The sequence below is a fragment of the Pelobates fuscus genome, chromosome 1 (assembly GCF_036172605.1).
Source record: "Pelobates fuscus isolate aPelFus1 chromosome 1, aPelFus1.pri, whole genome shotgun sequence".
Taxonomy (NCBI): Eukaryota; Metazoa; Chordata; class Amphibia; order Anura; family Pelobatidae; genus Pelobates; species Pelobates fuscus.
The window spans coordinates 410211332-410226513 of NC_086317.1; the positions used below are offsets into that span (position 1 = coordinate 410211332).

The 15182-nt window shown below is 41.0% G+C and overlaps 1 protein-coding gene across 1 annotated transcript in view; it reads left to right on the forward strand.

Annotated features, from left to right (window-relative positions):
• TESPA1 (thymocyte expressed, positive selection associated 1) overlaps positions 1-15182 on the forward strand; it is a 56978-nt gene that overhangs the window by 12091 nt on the left and 29705 nt on the right. The window contains exons 3-5 of the mRNA XM_063444797.1: positions 6058-6107; positions 13377-13430; positions 14932-14968. Of these exons, the coding sequence (XP_063300867.1) occupies positions 6058-6107; positions 13377-13430; positions 14932-14968 (141 nt within the window). The remainder of the gene's footprint in view (positions 1-6057; positions 6108-13376; positions 13431-14931; positions 14969-15182) is intronic.

Genomic DNA, 15182 nt, shown 5'->3' on the forward strand with positions numbered 1-15182 from the left:
CACCGCTCAGGGGTGGGGGCCGGGTGGGAGGACATTAGGTCCCCCCCCCCAATTTTTATTTATAGCCCCCACCCACCGCTCAGGGGGGTCAGACACACACTGACCCATACAGACAGACATACACAAATTCTTTGAAACACACATTGTGATGTTGCATTGACCTTCTTACCTTTCTTGCATATATGACTGCTTTTCGTGTGTAACTGGCAGCTTCCGTGCGCCTGGCCTGTCTTCACTCTGTCTCACACGTACCCACTTGTCCACACGTACAGGGCAAGGGGCAGAAGTGAGAAATTGAAAAGCCCTCGTGCTGTTGCGACAATGGCAGTCTTTGGTGGAGGCCTAGCTGAGCAGGCTGAGGTGGATGCTGCCAGACAAGTGTTACACTACGCGCTAGTCAGGAGCCATGTAAGTGCTCTCTAATGCCCGGTAACATGGCCAGCGGCACGGTTTCTATAATTTCTTTCACATAGAGGGGGAACCAAACGAGCAGAGCAGTAAAGCTCCTGCAGGCACTCCCCTTTGCACAGCGTCGTAGGCGGCCACCTAATTGGCCTATAAGAAGCGCCAGCCTTGCGTACGGTCTCAAAGCCAACATAACCAATCTGGTAAATTTAGATTTGTATAAACTGAAACATTTAACCTGCCAAATTTGACCCTGTAATTTAACAAAACACCTTGACCGGTGTATCGTCGCCATATAGGCATTCGGAACCTTGGACAAACCCCCACATACCTAACCCCAATAAAACACTAGGGTATATGGGTAAAATTGTCCACAGCTTTTTTAAATATATAAATAATAATAACGTAACATATAAACTTTTTGGGTCATTGCCCTATGCCCCGCCCTTATTTCCGTATCCTTCCGTTAGGTATAACAGGCAATGACCCCTTAATAAATAAAATTTTAATAAATAACATATATATACATATATATATATATATATATATATATATATATATATAACATTTAACCAACATAACATCACTTAAAGTGCCAACCATTATTATAATTTAACCATGGTAGGGGTATACCTGGATACCCCTAACCCACCAGGTTCTGAGCCACCTCCAGGACTCGAAACCTACCAACATATCAATAACTATTAACATAACATTCCTGCTGGGGAGCCTATTTTCTCTCCTAGAGCTCCCTATCCCGTCGTTGTGACAAAACGGGAACCCCACTACCGCCAAAAACCCAAGGAGGGAGGGTGGGAAAAACTCAGCCAGGCAGGCAAGTTAAAAGTGATTTTTCCTAAGATGTCTGCCTACTTATGTAACCCAGCCCCTTAACCTCTCCATTAACCACTCCCACTCAGCTTCCTCCTATGCCCGCCTCCTAACCCCTGTCAAGGCCCTTTTCCACTAAGCTGTGCTGTTGTTCCATGGGGCTACAGTATATGGGGGGATACTGTTGTACTCTGTAGACGTGACTGAATACAAATATGCATATTTTATTGCAGTAAAAGCAAACAGTATAATGACATTCACAGTTAAAATTTTAAGCACAACTAAAAAATTACAATATTTCTTAATTTCTTCATTTTTCTTGGATTTTATTTATATTAGTTATGTTTCATATATGAATATTTGATGTGAAATGAAACCCCTGTTTCTCCTGAACAAAATTATATATAATAAGTGTGTGTGCACTTAACATGAAACAGGTGAATTATGGTTGTATAGAGATATAGTAAAATTCCAGGTTTTGATTACATTTCGTTTTGATCAGAACTTGTACAATTGTGTCCGTCCTTAACCCCTTAAGGAAACATGACGTGTGGGACATGTCATGATTCCCTTTTATTCCAGAAGTTTGGTCCTTAAGGGGTTAAGGGGTTAACTAAGGGAAAAAACACAACAATCTATTTGTGCACCTAGTTATCCTGAAAAAAAGTGTTAATAGTACCTCATTAGTTACATTAGTAAGATTTAAGTAATGTGCTGTCAATGTCTACGTTGAATGTGTAGATATTTAAATCTGGGCTAGACTGATATTGAGACAAATTTTGAAGACAAATCTTCGAAATAGGGCAAAAGCAGCCTCACCGGGCCCATTCCCTGAATTAGGGCTAAAGCAGCCTCAATACAATGCCAACATTGACATGTAAATCCACCATCCTGCCTTTATACAATTAAACAATTAAAACACCCCTACAATGACGCAATCTTACATAAACAATAAATCCCAACAACATTATAACACCATATAATTAACGTTAAACTCATATACATTGCCACCAAGGACATCAATTTTCACTGTTCCACAATATAAGAGGAATACTGCGATACCCCTACAACCCAATCCCACCTACCCCCCAACTTTTCTCTCCACCCTCCGCCACAGCTCAGAGCCCCCCCCCCCCCCCCACCCCCCAACAAAAAGAGTGCTCGCTGCCCTCCTGAAAACCCAACAGTAAAAAATCCAATCCAACATCAGAGAGATGCACCCCATCATACCTGTAATATCCTGGAAGCATGGCTTCCAAGTCTATATGCCTAATCACCACCCCCCCCCAAACCACCTGACATACACAGCCATCACCTTGTTAGCCTTACTCCTAATCTTAGTCACCACAGAAGGATTCCACACGTGGCGCCAGTGACAATGAGGAACCATTTTCGACCAAATTACCACAACCCCGGGCACTAACTCTCTCAATCTGTCAACGTCCCTCTTCATACTTAGAATCAAATCCCTCTGGGGCCCCAACCCCAAATAATTTTCCCTGCGTGAAGCACTACCATATCTGGCACCTACCCCAAACTAATTTTACCAAAAAGTTCCAAACAAATTGCCCTCCAACCCCAACCCCGATAACCAAACCACCGGAGTCGAACCAGGGAGCGAGGAAAGACCAACTGTAAACAGTGATGGCGAACTGCAGCTCTCTGATGCGCCCAGTAAATGCAGGAATGTCCAACCAACATAGAAACCCCATAGGAACAGGTAACACCACCACCCCAACCCGATCTAAACCAGTTTACCGGTCCTAACATAGGATATGAACCTCACAGATTTCCACCTACCAATTCTCTTAACCAACTCATCCCCAAGACCCAATCAAGCAGCCTCTGTCGCAACGCCAATCCTAAAGGAATGAGTCTCAAATTGAGCTGGATCCAAGCCTAAACGTACCAAGGCCAGTCTGAAGACCCTGAGGAACTTATACTTCGATAAGGAGGAACCATCCGCACGCAAGAAAAAGGATCTCCCCATCTCCACACAAAGTCTTAGAAAAGCCTCTGCACAAAAAACTGGCCACACCCCAATTCTGGGCAACTAAAATAACGTCACCAAACAGACTTTTCCCAAAACAGCTATCTTAGAACGACGAAAATGAATAACCACCCTGTTATGCCACAATTCGACATCTAAAAACTGTAGATCCCTACTCCCAAAACGGTTGCAACTGACCAACTCGCTAACCCGAAAAAGCACCAAAAAAGGCCCAACTAAAAACAACAGAGAACAACAAGACTTCATACCTGGAGAAACACGCTTTGGATAGCACCTGAATCACACGTCAGAGAATTTTAAATGACACTGGCCTCCTAGAGTAGACCAACACCCTCCCCTTTCTAAAGCCTTTGAGAGCTTGACGAACAATGAAATGCTTTGTAACATCCTACTACCCATTAAGCTTAAATAAGAAAGCTAAAGCTGACAATTTATGCCTAACCACCACAGGAGATGTACCAGAAGCGAACAAACGGCATAGAAACCATAACAATGTGTCCACCAGCGCATCTGCTGAAAGCTGACACCCGCATAGCTCAACGTTTCTTCCCATTCCTGCCACACTTCACTGTACGCTGCCCAAGGCGTCAAAGGTTCCCTTATCAGTCTGCCAAGCAGGAGGTCCTGAGCTGCCACACTTCTTATGGACAAGAAAAACCCTTCACTTGCGCACCTGGAGCCACCCAATGAAACTTCGTCCACTGCAAACGAGACAGCAAATCAGCGATAACATTCAAAAATCCAGGCACATGACGTGCCCGAAAGACAATATTACATTTCATACAGTACAAGACAATGTGTCAAAGAAGCCGAACCACAGGATTAGGGGAAGCAGAAAGTCCATTTACTGTGGCAACTACTGACATATTATCAGTAAAAAAGATCACCTTTTTATCCCGCAACTGGTGACCCCATAAAGCTAACGCTACCACTAAGGGAAATAGCTCTAGAAAAGCTAAATTGCAGATAAGCTGGCTAGCCTTCCATTCCTCCGGCCATGCTCCCACACACCATTGCCCCGCAAAGTAAGCCCCAAAACCCACACGGCAGACGGCCTCAGTTCCAGATGTACCACAGGTTCCTTCGAAAGATCTATGTTACAAGGAACCTATGGTACATCTGGAACCGAGGCCATCTACAGTACCCGTCCCACCGGAGTGAGGTCCGTGCTGGAACGCACACTGAGACACACGCCGTCCTCACCGGCAGCCGGAATCCAGGAGGCAAACCTGCATACAGCATCTGCATTCATTCTAGCCCGATCCTAAGGTTCTTTTTACACATTGATCTTCATAAGACTTTATGAACTGTTCCTGACTTTTATTTTTTTATATTTTTTAATTCTGTTCAATAAACTGGTTTTTATTACATCTCCAGTTTTACATTGCTTTTTTTAGTGGTTTTAGCAATACATTGCTAGTATTGCCTTATAGCAACCAGTTCCACATATTGGTTTGCTTAATAATTTATGATTTATATCTTTATCCTTAAAAGTATATAATTTGGTGATAGTATCATTTACCCTGTACCATATCAGGAATAAGGATACCAGCACCACACATATTTTTGCTGCGACTTGCACTTTATTGCATTTATTCCTTAAAGACACAGTATCCATATGCATTATAATTTACTTTGATTTTATCTGAGCCATTTTCAGGAGCTAACTCCTGGACTCAAGATGCTATCTCTGCTACTGCAAATAACTTGTTGTAGGTCATGTTTTGCGATACATGTACATTGTGACAATGTATAATGTTACATGATGGAATGTACTCTACTGTATACTTTGCATTACAAATGTATGCAAGCCATGTGTTTTCAAAATGAAATAAAATTAAAAAAAAAGTTTCAAGTAAAAAAAAAAACAACCAAAAAAATATTTTACAAAGGTGGGTGGAAGTGGGACTATTTAGCAACCCACCCAGGGTTAATCAGGTTAGAGGTCCCAGATCCTTGTTTGTGAAATTTATATGATGAAAGCCACAACATTGTGCTTTATTTGCCTAATGTGATGTCCAGGGCATCCCATAACATTTGTTTTAGTAGGGGAGCAATCAGCGGTGAATCTGCTTATATGGTTTAAAAAATATTGATTTATTTTTTCTGAGAATACATTTCATTAAAATAGTTTGTTCTACCAAGACAGGTCAAGCATGAACTCATTGTAGTAAGTATAGGGTTTGTGGATACATTGGGTCAGTTTGAGAAAAACTGGGTCTCTCTCTGACACCAATCACTCGCCTGCTCTTAGCCCACCTTTGCTGTGAAGTGTAATTTACATGCTCTGGTTTTTGTCAAGTTGCCCCAAAATTGTTTGAAAGGAAACCAGGCCACGGCAGCCATAGACTCATAGCACCATAAACACTATATAGAACTGTAATGCCCTTTTAACAGGCAGAAATTTTGATTCAATTAAGAATGATAAACCAAAGTAAAAATTATTCTTTAAAGACATATTATAGAAGGGATGAAACACACGAGAAAACATATAAAGCCATAAAAACCCTATAAATAGCATAGCAGAGTACTAAGTCCAGCGTGGAATAGCAATTTCTAAACTTGCACAAGAGAGCGAGGGCAAACTGCACGTATTAGTGGGCCTTGTCAGATCCCAGCTGCTGGGATTTTAAACTATGAAAAAACATATAGATGTCAACAACATTCATTTCCATTATTATTTGCAACCAAACTGTCAAAAGTAAGTGTCAAGGAATAGAAATTAAAATGGACACTTAGTAACATAATAACATCAGGTTTGTCTGCTCTCTAAATTGTATACCTTAAATATGCCTTGTGTTTATTTTTAGGACGTCTGTGGAGAATACACCAGAGACAAAGTCCCAGCATCAAATCAAAGGTAGGTATTATGAAGTGCAGCCGTTTTCATATTCTACCGAAGGCTTCCTTTTTCTTCTTTCCTTGTTGACCAAAAATGTTAGTGTTTTTTATTTTTATTCAGAAGTCACCTGAAGTTATGCACAGTAGCTCATTTTCGAATTCTGCTACTTTTACCTATACATTGTATTAACTATATGGCTTAGAAATATATAGGATTTAAGTTTACTCAGAGTACTTAAGTACCTTTGATACACTCAGGGTAATGAAGTGCCGACCTCCTTTGAACAGGAAAAACAAATGGTCATTGTAAATTCAGGTATATGTGAAGGTTCCCCTATATAATGTATGGAGATTTACCATATATTTGCAGAAGCTCACATGTATATCAACAGGACATCTTAGAAGAGGTTTGCACAACCCATGGTAGTCGTCACTGTTGAGACAAGTAGTTGAGACAGGACTAGGCTGGACTAGCTGTTCTTTAAAGGAACACTATAGTGTCAGGAGTTACAAACTCATATTCCTTACACTATAGTCCTGGAGGTCCCTGGCCCCTCTCTGGACATTAGAGGTGATTTTGCTCTTTTCTCCCATGCTGTGCCAGTCTCGCCTTGTCTAGCCTCACCTGGCCTTGCCTCCATGGCTGAGATAATCAATCTTTTGAAAGAGATGCACTGAATGAAACATTCAGTGCCATGCAATGCAGGGAGATGCTGAACACTGTGCACAGGAAGCACCTCTGGTGGCTGTCTGAGTAACTAGCGGTGTAACTAGCCAGCAATGTAAACACTGCCTTTTTTCTGAAAAGACGTTCAGCTCAGTTGCCTGATCCGGAGTGGGGAGTCACAGTCAGGGACGGTGCAATGATTTTTTATTTACATAGGCGAAGATGCATTTTTCCACCCACCTTTTGTGTTTCTTATCCCGTTGTGTGTCTTACAGCTCACTAGGGCTGCCATCAGAAATTGTGGGGCCCCTGAAAAAGCACAAGGTCTGCCCCCCCACCCACCTCTGGGCCCGCCCACGCCCTACCTAGTCCGCTGACAATGATGCAGAACTGAAAGTGGTGTGTATAATGGAAGTAAATTAGAATGTGTGTAATGGATGCGGTGTTTGTGTGTATTAGATACTGTTAGTGTAGTGAATGCAGAGTGTGTGTCAGTATAGTAAATGTAAAGTATGTGCATAGTGTAGTGAATGCAGAGTGTGTGTTAGTGTGTAGTGAATGCAGAGCGTGTGTCAGTGTAATGAATGTATTGTGTGTGTTAGTGCAGTGAATGCAGAGTGTGTGTTAGTGTAGTGAATGCAGAGAGTGTGTTAGTGTGTAGTTAATGCAGTGTGTGTGTTGTATTAGTGTATGCAGTGTGTGTGTTGTGTTAGTATATGCAGTGTGTGTGTGTGTTGTATTAGTGTATGCAGAGTGTGTATTGCATTAGTGGATGCAGTGTGTGTGTTGTGTTAGTGTATGCAGTGTGTTTGTATTAGTGTATGCAGAGTGTGTGTTGTATTAGTGTATGCAGTGTGTGTGTTGTGTTAGTGTATGTAGTGTGTGTGTGTTTTGTTAGTGTATGCAGTGTTTGTGTAAATGTGCAATCTGGGGGAGGAGGAGGGGCGAAGGGCATTTTCAGAGTAATTTTATATTAAATTGAATTAAATGTTATTCCCCCCTCACTGCTTCTTACCTGTGTTCAGGGAGGGGGGAGATTCCATTCCCTGGGGGTCTGGTGGCATGGTGGGCCCCCGGCTCCCTGTAACTGCAGAGGGGGCCCAGCACACTGATTCTGCACATTCAGTTAATTTCTTCTGATAACTCTTGCGAGACCTGAGGCTTGCGTACCGCGCGGAGCGCTGCCATGGTAACCCGTGGCAACGCTCAGAAGGCCGCGGGTCTCGCGAGAGTTATCGGAAGAAATTAACTGAATGTGCAGAATCAGTGTGCTGGGCCCCCTCTGCACTAACAGGGAGCTGTTTTGTGTGCAGAGAGGGTATGTCGGGCCGCCTAGTGACCGCCGGGCTAGTGACAACCATCATGGGTGTCACCCCCTGATGGCGGCCCTGCAGCTCACTTGTGTGTCTCTTACAACCCCCTTGTGTGTCTCTTACCTCCCCTCTTTGTATGACTCTTACATCCTCCCACATTTTGTGTGTCTTACTCCTCCAAGCTCCTTTGTGTGACTCCTTTTCTCCCAGCCCTTTTATGTCTTTTACTCATCCCAGCACCTGTGTGTGTGTCTTTTTCACCCCTAGCCCATCTGTTTCCCCCATCCCCTATGTGTGTCTCTTTTTCCCCTTCTCAGGCCCCGCTGCGTGTTTCTTTCACATCCAGCCCCTCTCCCCTCCCCGTCCCTTAGTGGTCCCCTCCCTTCCCTGTCCCTTAGTGGTCCTCTCCCTTCCCCCCTCCTTTCCCTGTCCCTTGGTGTTTTTCTCCCCTCCCCTCCCTCTTCCTTGGTGCACCCCCCAACTCCCTTAGTGGTCCCCTCCACTTCCGCTCCGCTCGGCCATGCTACACTCGGTGGTGTATACACACTGATAGTCACACACAATCAATGACAAACACACATAAAAAAGTAAGGAATATCTACACTAAAAATAACAATATTAAATACGTTAGACTAGATGTGCTCCCAGGTGTACCTCACAGACACCCAACAAGTAACTAAACCAAAGAAAAGTGGGAAAAAGCACCCAGTATACGTATATACAAAATTATAACAACCTTAAAAAAAATATAAATCCATGGACCAAATAGAAATCTGTAATAATAACAAATAAAACATAGCATAATACAGTAACAAAATAGGGAAAAAATATGATTGTAGAAAACTCACAAACAGATTATATATCAGGCTTCTCACCCTACCAGGGGTTAAAACTAATCAGTTATATGGAGTGTCTCAGATGATGTAGATATCTTGATACAATGTATGAAAAGAAAAAGGCCACACAAAATGAGGTACCATTAAAACCAAAGAAACATTTATTTGATTGCACTTACAAACAGGAAATAATCATGGGCATATCGCCACAGATAGTGGAACTCAGCAGCAGTGTGGTGTAGTCTTGGAGTACCAAAGCAGAGAAGTGGAAGATAGTCCAAAAAGCAAACATCTAAACAAAATGAAAAAATTAAATCCATAAAAGTCCATAAAATATTGTACAAATATTGAAAAAACACGTTTCATCCGGTAAACAGAGGACTTCCTCAGGCATGTGTATGCTGACAGACACAGACTTACTGATTTGACACACACACACATTCCCCAACAGACACACACTGGCAGATACGCACTGACAGTCACACACACACTCACTCAACGACAAACACACAGACGTCACTGACAGACTCACTGATCTGACACACACTCATTCCTTGACAGATGCACATACGCACACTGACAGACATACATACTGACAGACTCATTGACAGACACACACAGATAATCACACACAGACTCAATGACAAACAAACTCTCACTGATTTGACAGAAACTCACAAACACACACTGACAGACACACACACACATTGACAGACACACTCATACACTCACATGCACACACATACACACACACACACACACTCACACACATACACTCACAGACATAATTATGCATACACACATACACTCACTAAATATTAATATTATAATAATGAAAACATTTTCACCCAGCCTCCTTAACTGGAGAGCTGGCGTGGGGGTCAAGTGGGGCTCCTGGGAGGTGTGCGGCTGTGTTGGAATCTCCCTGCTCTGCTCCCTCGCGCCTCACAGGCTGTCTAATGATACAGCGAGACGGAATGATGTCTCCGGCTCCTGTGGAATCAGCAAACAGTGCGCGAGGGAGCGGAGCAGGGAAATCAGAGCTCTCTCACCGCCTCGGATGACAATTCAGCCACAGGCCACGCCGGGAGGTTTAGAAGGTGGCCTGGTAGGAGGGAGCGCTTCTACTATATTGTAGTAAATAAAATCAATTTAAAGATGCTAGCAAGGTGATGCCTTACATGTAGAGATGGCTTTGTGGTCGGACTCTTTTGAAGATGTTTGGTGCTCGTGCACTTATTTAGCAGGCTGTCAAACAGCTTCATGAATTTTTCTGACATAACTTAGTTATTGCTAAGCAATGGAAGCTAAAAATTACCCCGAACACTCAGGAACGCGTCTGCTCTGTTATCACAAAGAAAAGATCACGACTGTCCTTTGCAACACAGCGAATTTGAAATATGTTCTCTGTAGCTGCCTTTTGTATTCTGTAAAAGCCAAATGATAACTTGCTAATCTGCTCGTGTCTTATTAATAAAACACATTTTCCCATGTGTATTGCTATGCCAACATGCTGATTTGTATTGTGCTAAAAATAAAATCAACTTACTGTACTTGTTTGAGGGGGAAACTTCTTAAATAATACAGGAAATGCTCACTAGTTCCTGTAACTGAAAATATCTTCAATCTGTAACCCTGCCTTAAATGTAAAAAAAACCACGCTCAGAGTAGTTCATAACAGCTTGTCCTTATTAACCTAGGATGAATCGTTAGACACAAGTATGAAACTGAAGTTTACTTTTACATTCCAGTAGTGTCACAGTACATTTCGGCTGATAAGGGTAAAAAACTATTTGGGTCACTCAATCGTAAGATAGTTTTTTTTTAAAAGCAAATCATGTTAGGGCCTACTGTCTGAGCAAGACACCTGTCTCAAATGGGGTGCAAAATCCAGACTTTTTGTTCAGTCACCAACATAATATATAGAACAGAGAGTTTGCAGGTAGCTTCCATTTAGGAACAGACGACTAGACACATTTTGGTCCATTTATGTATTTGAATTAATTAATTACTTTGGTTGTAACCCAAATTTATCAAAGCAAATTGATTGGAATAACAGGCCAATCATGATGGGAGTTGCAATTCTGCGAGAGAGCTACCTTTTTTTTTTTTTAAAGAAAATCCCTATACCCACCTGCTTCACAGTGTGAAGGCATTTATTGTTCTAGGGTGACTTGACAAATGACATAGATGAAGTGGTGAGAATGGGGGAAAAAAAATGTCCCATTAAATGTGTTGTACCCCATTTCATAGTCTGACGGATGGGGGTGTGGAGCAAGTGAGCATTGCTATAGCCCTCTCACAGTATTAAATGTAACCTAGCATTATTGTATGGCCATCCCAAAGTGCAGAGGATGGATAGATTCAGAGAGAGGGCTTTACATAGTCGCAAATATAGAGAATATGAGAATTCTGAGAATGTGCAAAAAGGCAGAATAACCTCACTATCTAGCCTTTTGGTTATTCTGCGCTCATGTCTCAAAATATTTTTTTTCTTGATTGTACTATTACAGAGAAATATATACTATTTGCACATCATAATATATTCCATTTGCAGATAAGACTGATCCTGCCCACAAGGGCAGTTAAGATTTGAAATGTTGGCATTACACCCCATGGTGTCTGAGAATAAGACTATGGACAATTTGCCATGTGCCATAGGTGTGCTTACTTCAGGCATTTAAAGGGTCTCTCCAGACCCATAAAATACTTTAGCTTGCTGAAAAGCTTTATGTGTGAAGAGTGTGTTCTATTTTTTCATGTTGGAAAAAGTACAGATTTCAATAGAAATCAACACATTTATAAATTAACCTGGTTAGGCCCTCTTGTAATGTTACTTCCTGGTTTGGTTAGCTTATTGGCACTGATCTCAAGAGGCAGAAATTGCCCAGAGCACCTGACTTGCAAAGACTTTTCATTGAGCTGTATTGGGAAGTCTGTGATTGGATAGTAACAGAAAGTCTGGGTGGGGTTGAAAGGGGGGGGGGCTGGCAAAGGCATCATACAATACATCTGCAGTTTTTGCAAGCTGTTTTTAGATATAACTCAAATAAAAAAATAAATTATTAAATACATGTAAGTTTTTATTTTTGGTATATCCTATAAATAGTGAACCTTATTTATATTGTATTTAGGCAGTTGAAGATTTTTTTATTTTTTTTAATGAAATCCAGGTAAGATAAAATAATTCACTAACAAACTAAACTGAGAATGAAACAACAACCCCGCCCATTGTCCCACCCCCACTCACACTCCTAAAACAAAATGTCCCTCTTTGTCCAATTCAAATATTGAGAGACACGCTGCATATCTGACAATTACCAATACAGTGTAAGATATATCAATATATTTATTTGAACAATGTTAAGTATATGAGAAATCTATCTTACTGCAATGGCAACATTTCAGTCTATTTTTTTTTTTTTTTTTTAAAGTAATGCAATGGTCATGAAAGTGTAGATTTATCTGCCCTGTCCAGGCACACCTCTTATGTAAGTCCTACACTAACAATACACTTTATTGCTTTCAGCTAAAAGGAAGAATTCTAATGAGACAGAAAGCAGTATTCTACACACTTATTAACCATTAATATAACACACGTGAGATGGGTGACGGCACTGTAATATGGCTGTGTAGTACAAAGACAAGTATAAACACATAAAAATAAGCCATGCATTTAAACTCCCACAAGGTTTGGGCACCAGCAGTGGCTACTCTACAATATTCATTAGTTCAAATAAATAAAAACAAGCCAAAATAAGTACGCTAATTACTATGTACAGTTACATTACAGAGGTTTTTATTACCACTGCAATGTCAATTAAAGAGTAAGCCCACTTGTCACGTCATTGCAAACCCCAGGAACTCATTTCTGTCTCAGTAGTGATTTTTTTCTTTTTAGCTCAAAACAACAAGGTGAATTGCTAGCGTGGTTTGTTGTCCCCCAACACACACGATGTCGAAAATTGACTACAGGTTGTGCAACTCCGTGCCATGCCTAGTTTACTGTGTGCAAACCTACCCCTTAACTCACTAATGACACAGGTTAAGGAGGGCCATAAGGGGAGCTGGAACTTGGTACCGGGCAAGCATTAATTATGATTATAACTGGCATCTCAGTTTATCATAATCTTGATTATGATCATTAATTCCTCCCTCCACGTATCTACTAAATAGTGCTTTAAAAACCTGGTGCACAAAGAACGCTGGGCTATGAAAGTGCTGTTTAGTAGACATGTGCAGGAGGATAAATATAGAGACAGACATTTATTGATATACTGATACATGTCTGCCTATATGTCTTCTTGTATTGCTAACTGCCAGTCTCTCTGCAGCTCTGATAGCCAATGAATTATAACTCCATCATTAGAGTAAATAAATGTGTATGTAATTATTGTGGATAAACAAACATTTCTTTTTAACTGGCAGTTGAAATATTATGGCTCAATGTTTTTGTTTTTTTCCCCCCACAGGTCCATACAGTAAGGGAAACAGCCTTGAAGATGATTTCAGTTTGGGAGCTGAAGGTAAAGCCCATATTAAACAAATTCCATAGTAGCTTCAGTTTCTAAATCCCCACTCCTAAATGTTAAAGTGACCCTCTAGTCACCCAGACCACTCTATCTTATTGACGTGGCCTGGGTGCAATGTCCCTGTCTCACTTAGTCCTGCAATGTAAAACAGTGCAATTTTTAGAAACAACAATTATTACCTTGCAATACTAAGACTGCCTCTAGTGACTGTCAATCAGACTTGAGGCACTTCCTGGATCCTAGCAAACTTTAGGTCCCCTAAATGACGCTGGACGTCATCACGCTCTGCATGAGGACATTCAGCTTCAGTAAAATTAAGGCAATGCTTTTCTGTGGGGTGGGGCTAATGCACTTGTGGCACATACACATTAGACTCCCTGTCAGATGGTGTCAGAGGAGGTGGAGCGCTGAATCAGTGCTGAGGGACATCGGCACTGGAACTGGGTGAGGAAATAGCCCTTTACATGCCAGGCGGCATGAGGGAGGGGAGGGACCAGAGGGCACTATAGTGTTAAGAATACATGTTTGTATTCCTAGCACTGTATAATCCCTTTAACAAGTAGACAATGCAGTCACGCACTGCATTTATGGTTGGGATCAGACTTGATATGCAAATGGTGTAGGTTCTCTCTATAATAGCACAATCTGAGCTAAAACTGGCCTGAGATGTGAGTGGGGACCGGCCAAAGAACAAGATATTTGAGCTGTTGTTCATTCTCTTACACTCTGTTTTATTTTGTTTTCAAACTGCCTGGGATCTCCCTAAGGTAAACGTGTAATCCAGGCAGGGAATCCCTTGCTCACTGTGCTTAGAGAGGAATAAACCACAAGTCAATGATAAGGCACACTAAGGCGGGCATATTCACTTGGGATTGCTGTATCTCCCAGGCAGAGGAAGCTGGACAGTATTTCAGATCAAACAATTTACTTTGTTGCATGTTTCCAGTAATTTCTGGTTCTGTTTTTTGTTTTGATGACAAATCGTCGATACAATATGTGTTTAAAATATCATAACTAGCAATCTGTTACAATGTTTTTAATTGGTTGATTTTTCAACTGGGGAATGATGGGCTCAAATTAATTTCTGTCTTTTGAGATGAATGCCGTTTCATTATTTTCATTATTTTTTTTTAAAGCTGCTTGGTATATTTTCAGTATACAGCGCATTATATGCATATATACACACATGAATATAGCTTCATTGGCTGATGGGTTCTGTTGTAAACGCTAAACTGCCTTAGATACATCTGGACAAAGGCTGGTATTTAAGCACAGGGTCAAAATGACAAATATCTGCTTAAACACATAATAAAATACATGTAAACTGCATAGCAGCTGTTTCAAGGATAAAAAAACAACTATTTTTATTGCAGGTGACCACTTCTGAATTATTATTTGCATTAATTGCATTACCTATTGTTATCGTGTATGTTTATACTGTAGGCACATCATTATCTAATTTTATCATTCCTATTTTTGTCTTTCATCTTTTTAGCAATGTTGTTATTTGATAACATTAAAATCAGCTCAAGGTAAGAATTCTACACATCACGTATTACTGATTAAGCACAAAGTCTACTTTTTTTTTTTCTTAAAATTAAAGTGACATGTCACTGCCAAAATATTTTTTTTAACAAAATCACTACATTAGTAGATATACTCCCAATGAAAACATTTTCATTGGAATTATATCTAAAAACAGCTTGCAAAGGCTGTAGATCTTTTGTCTGCAGCTTTTGCAAGCCC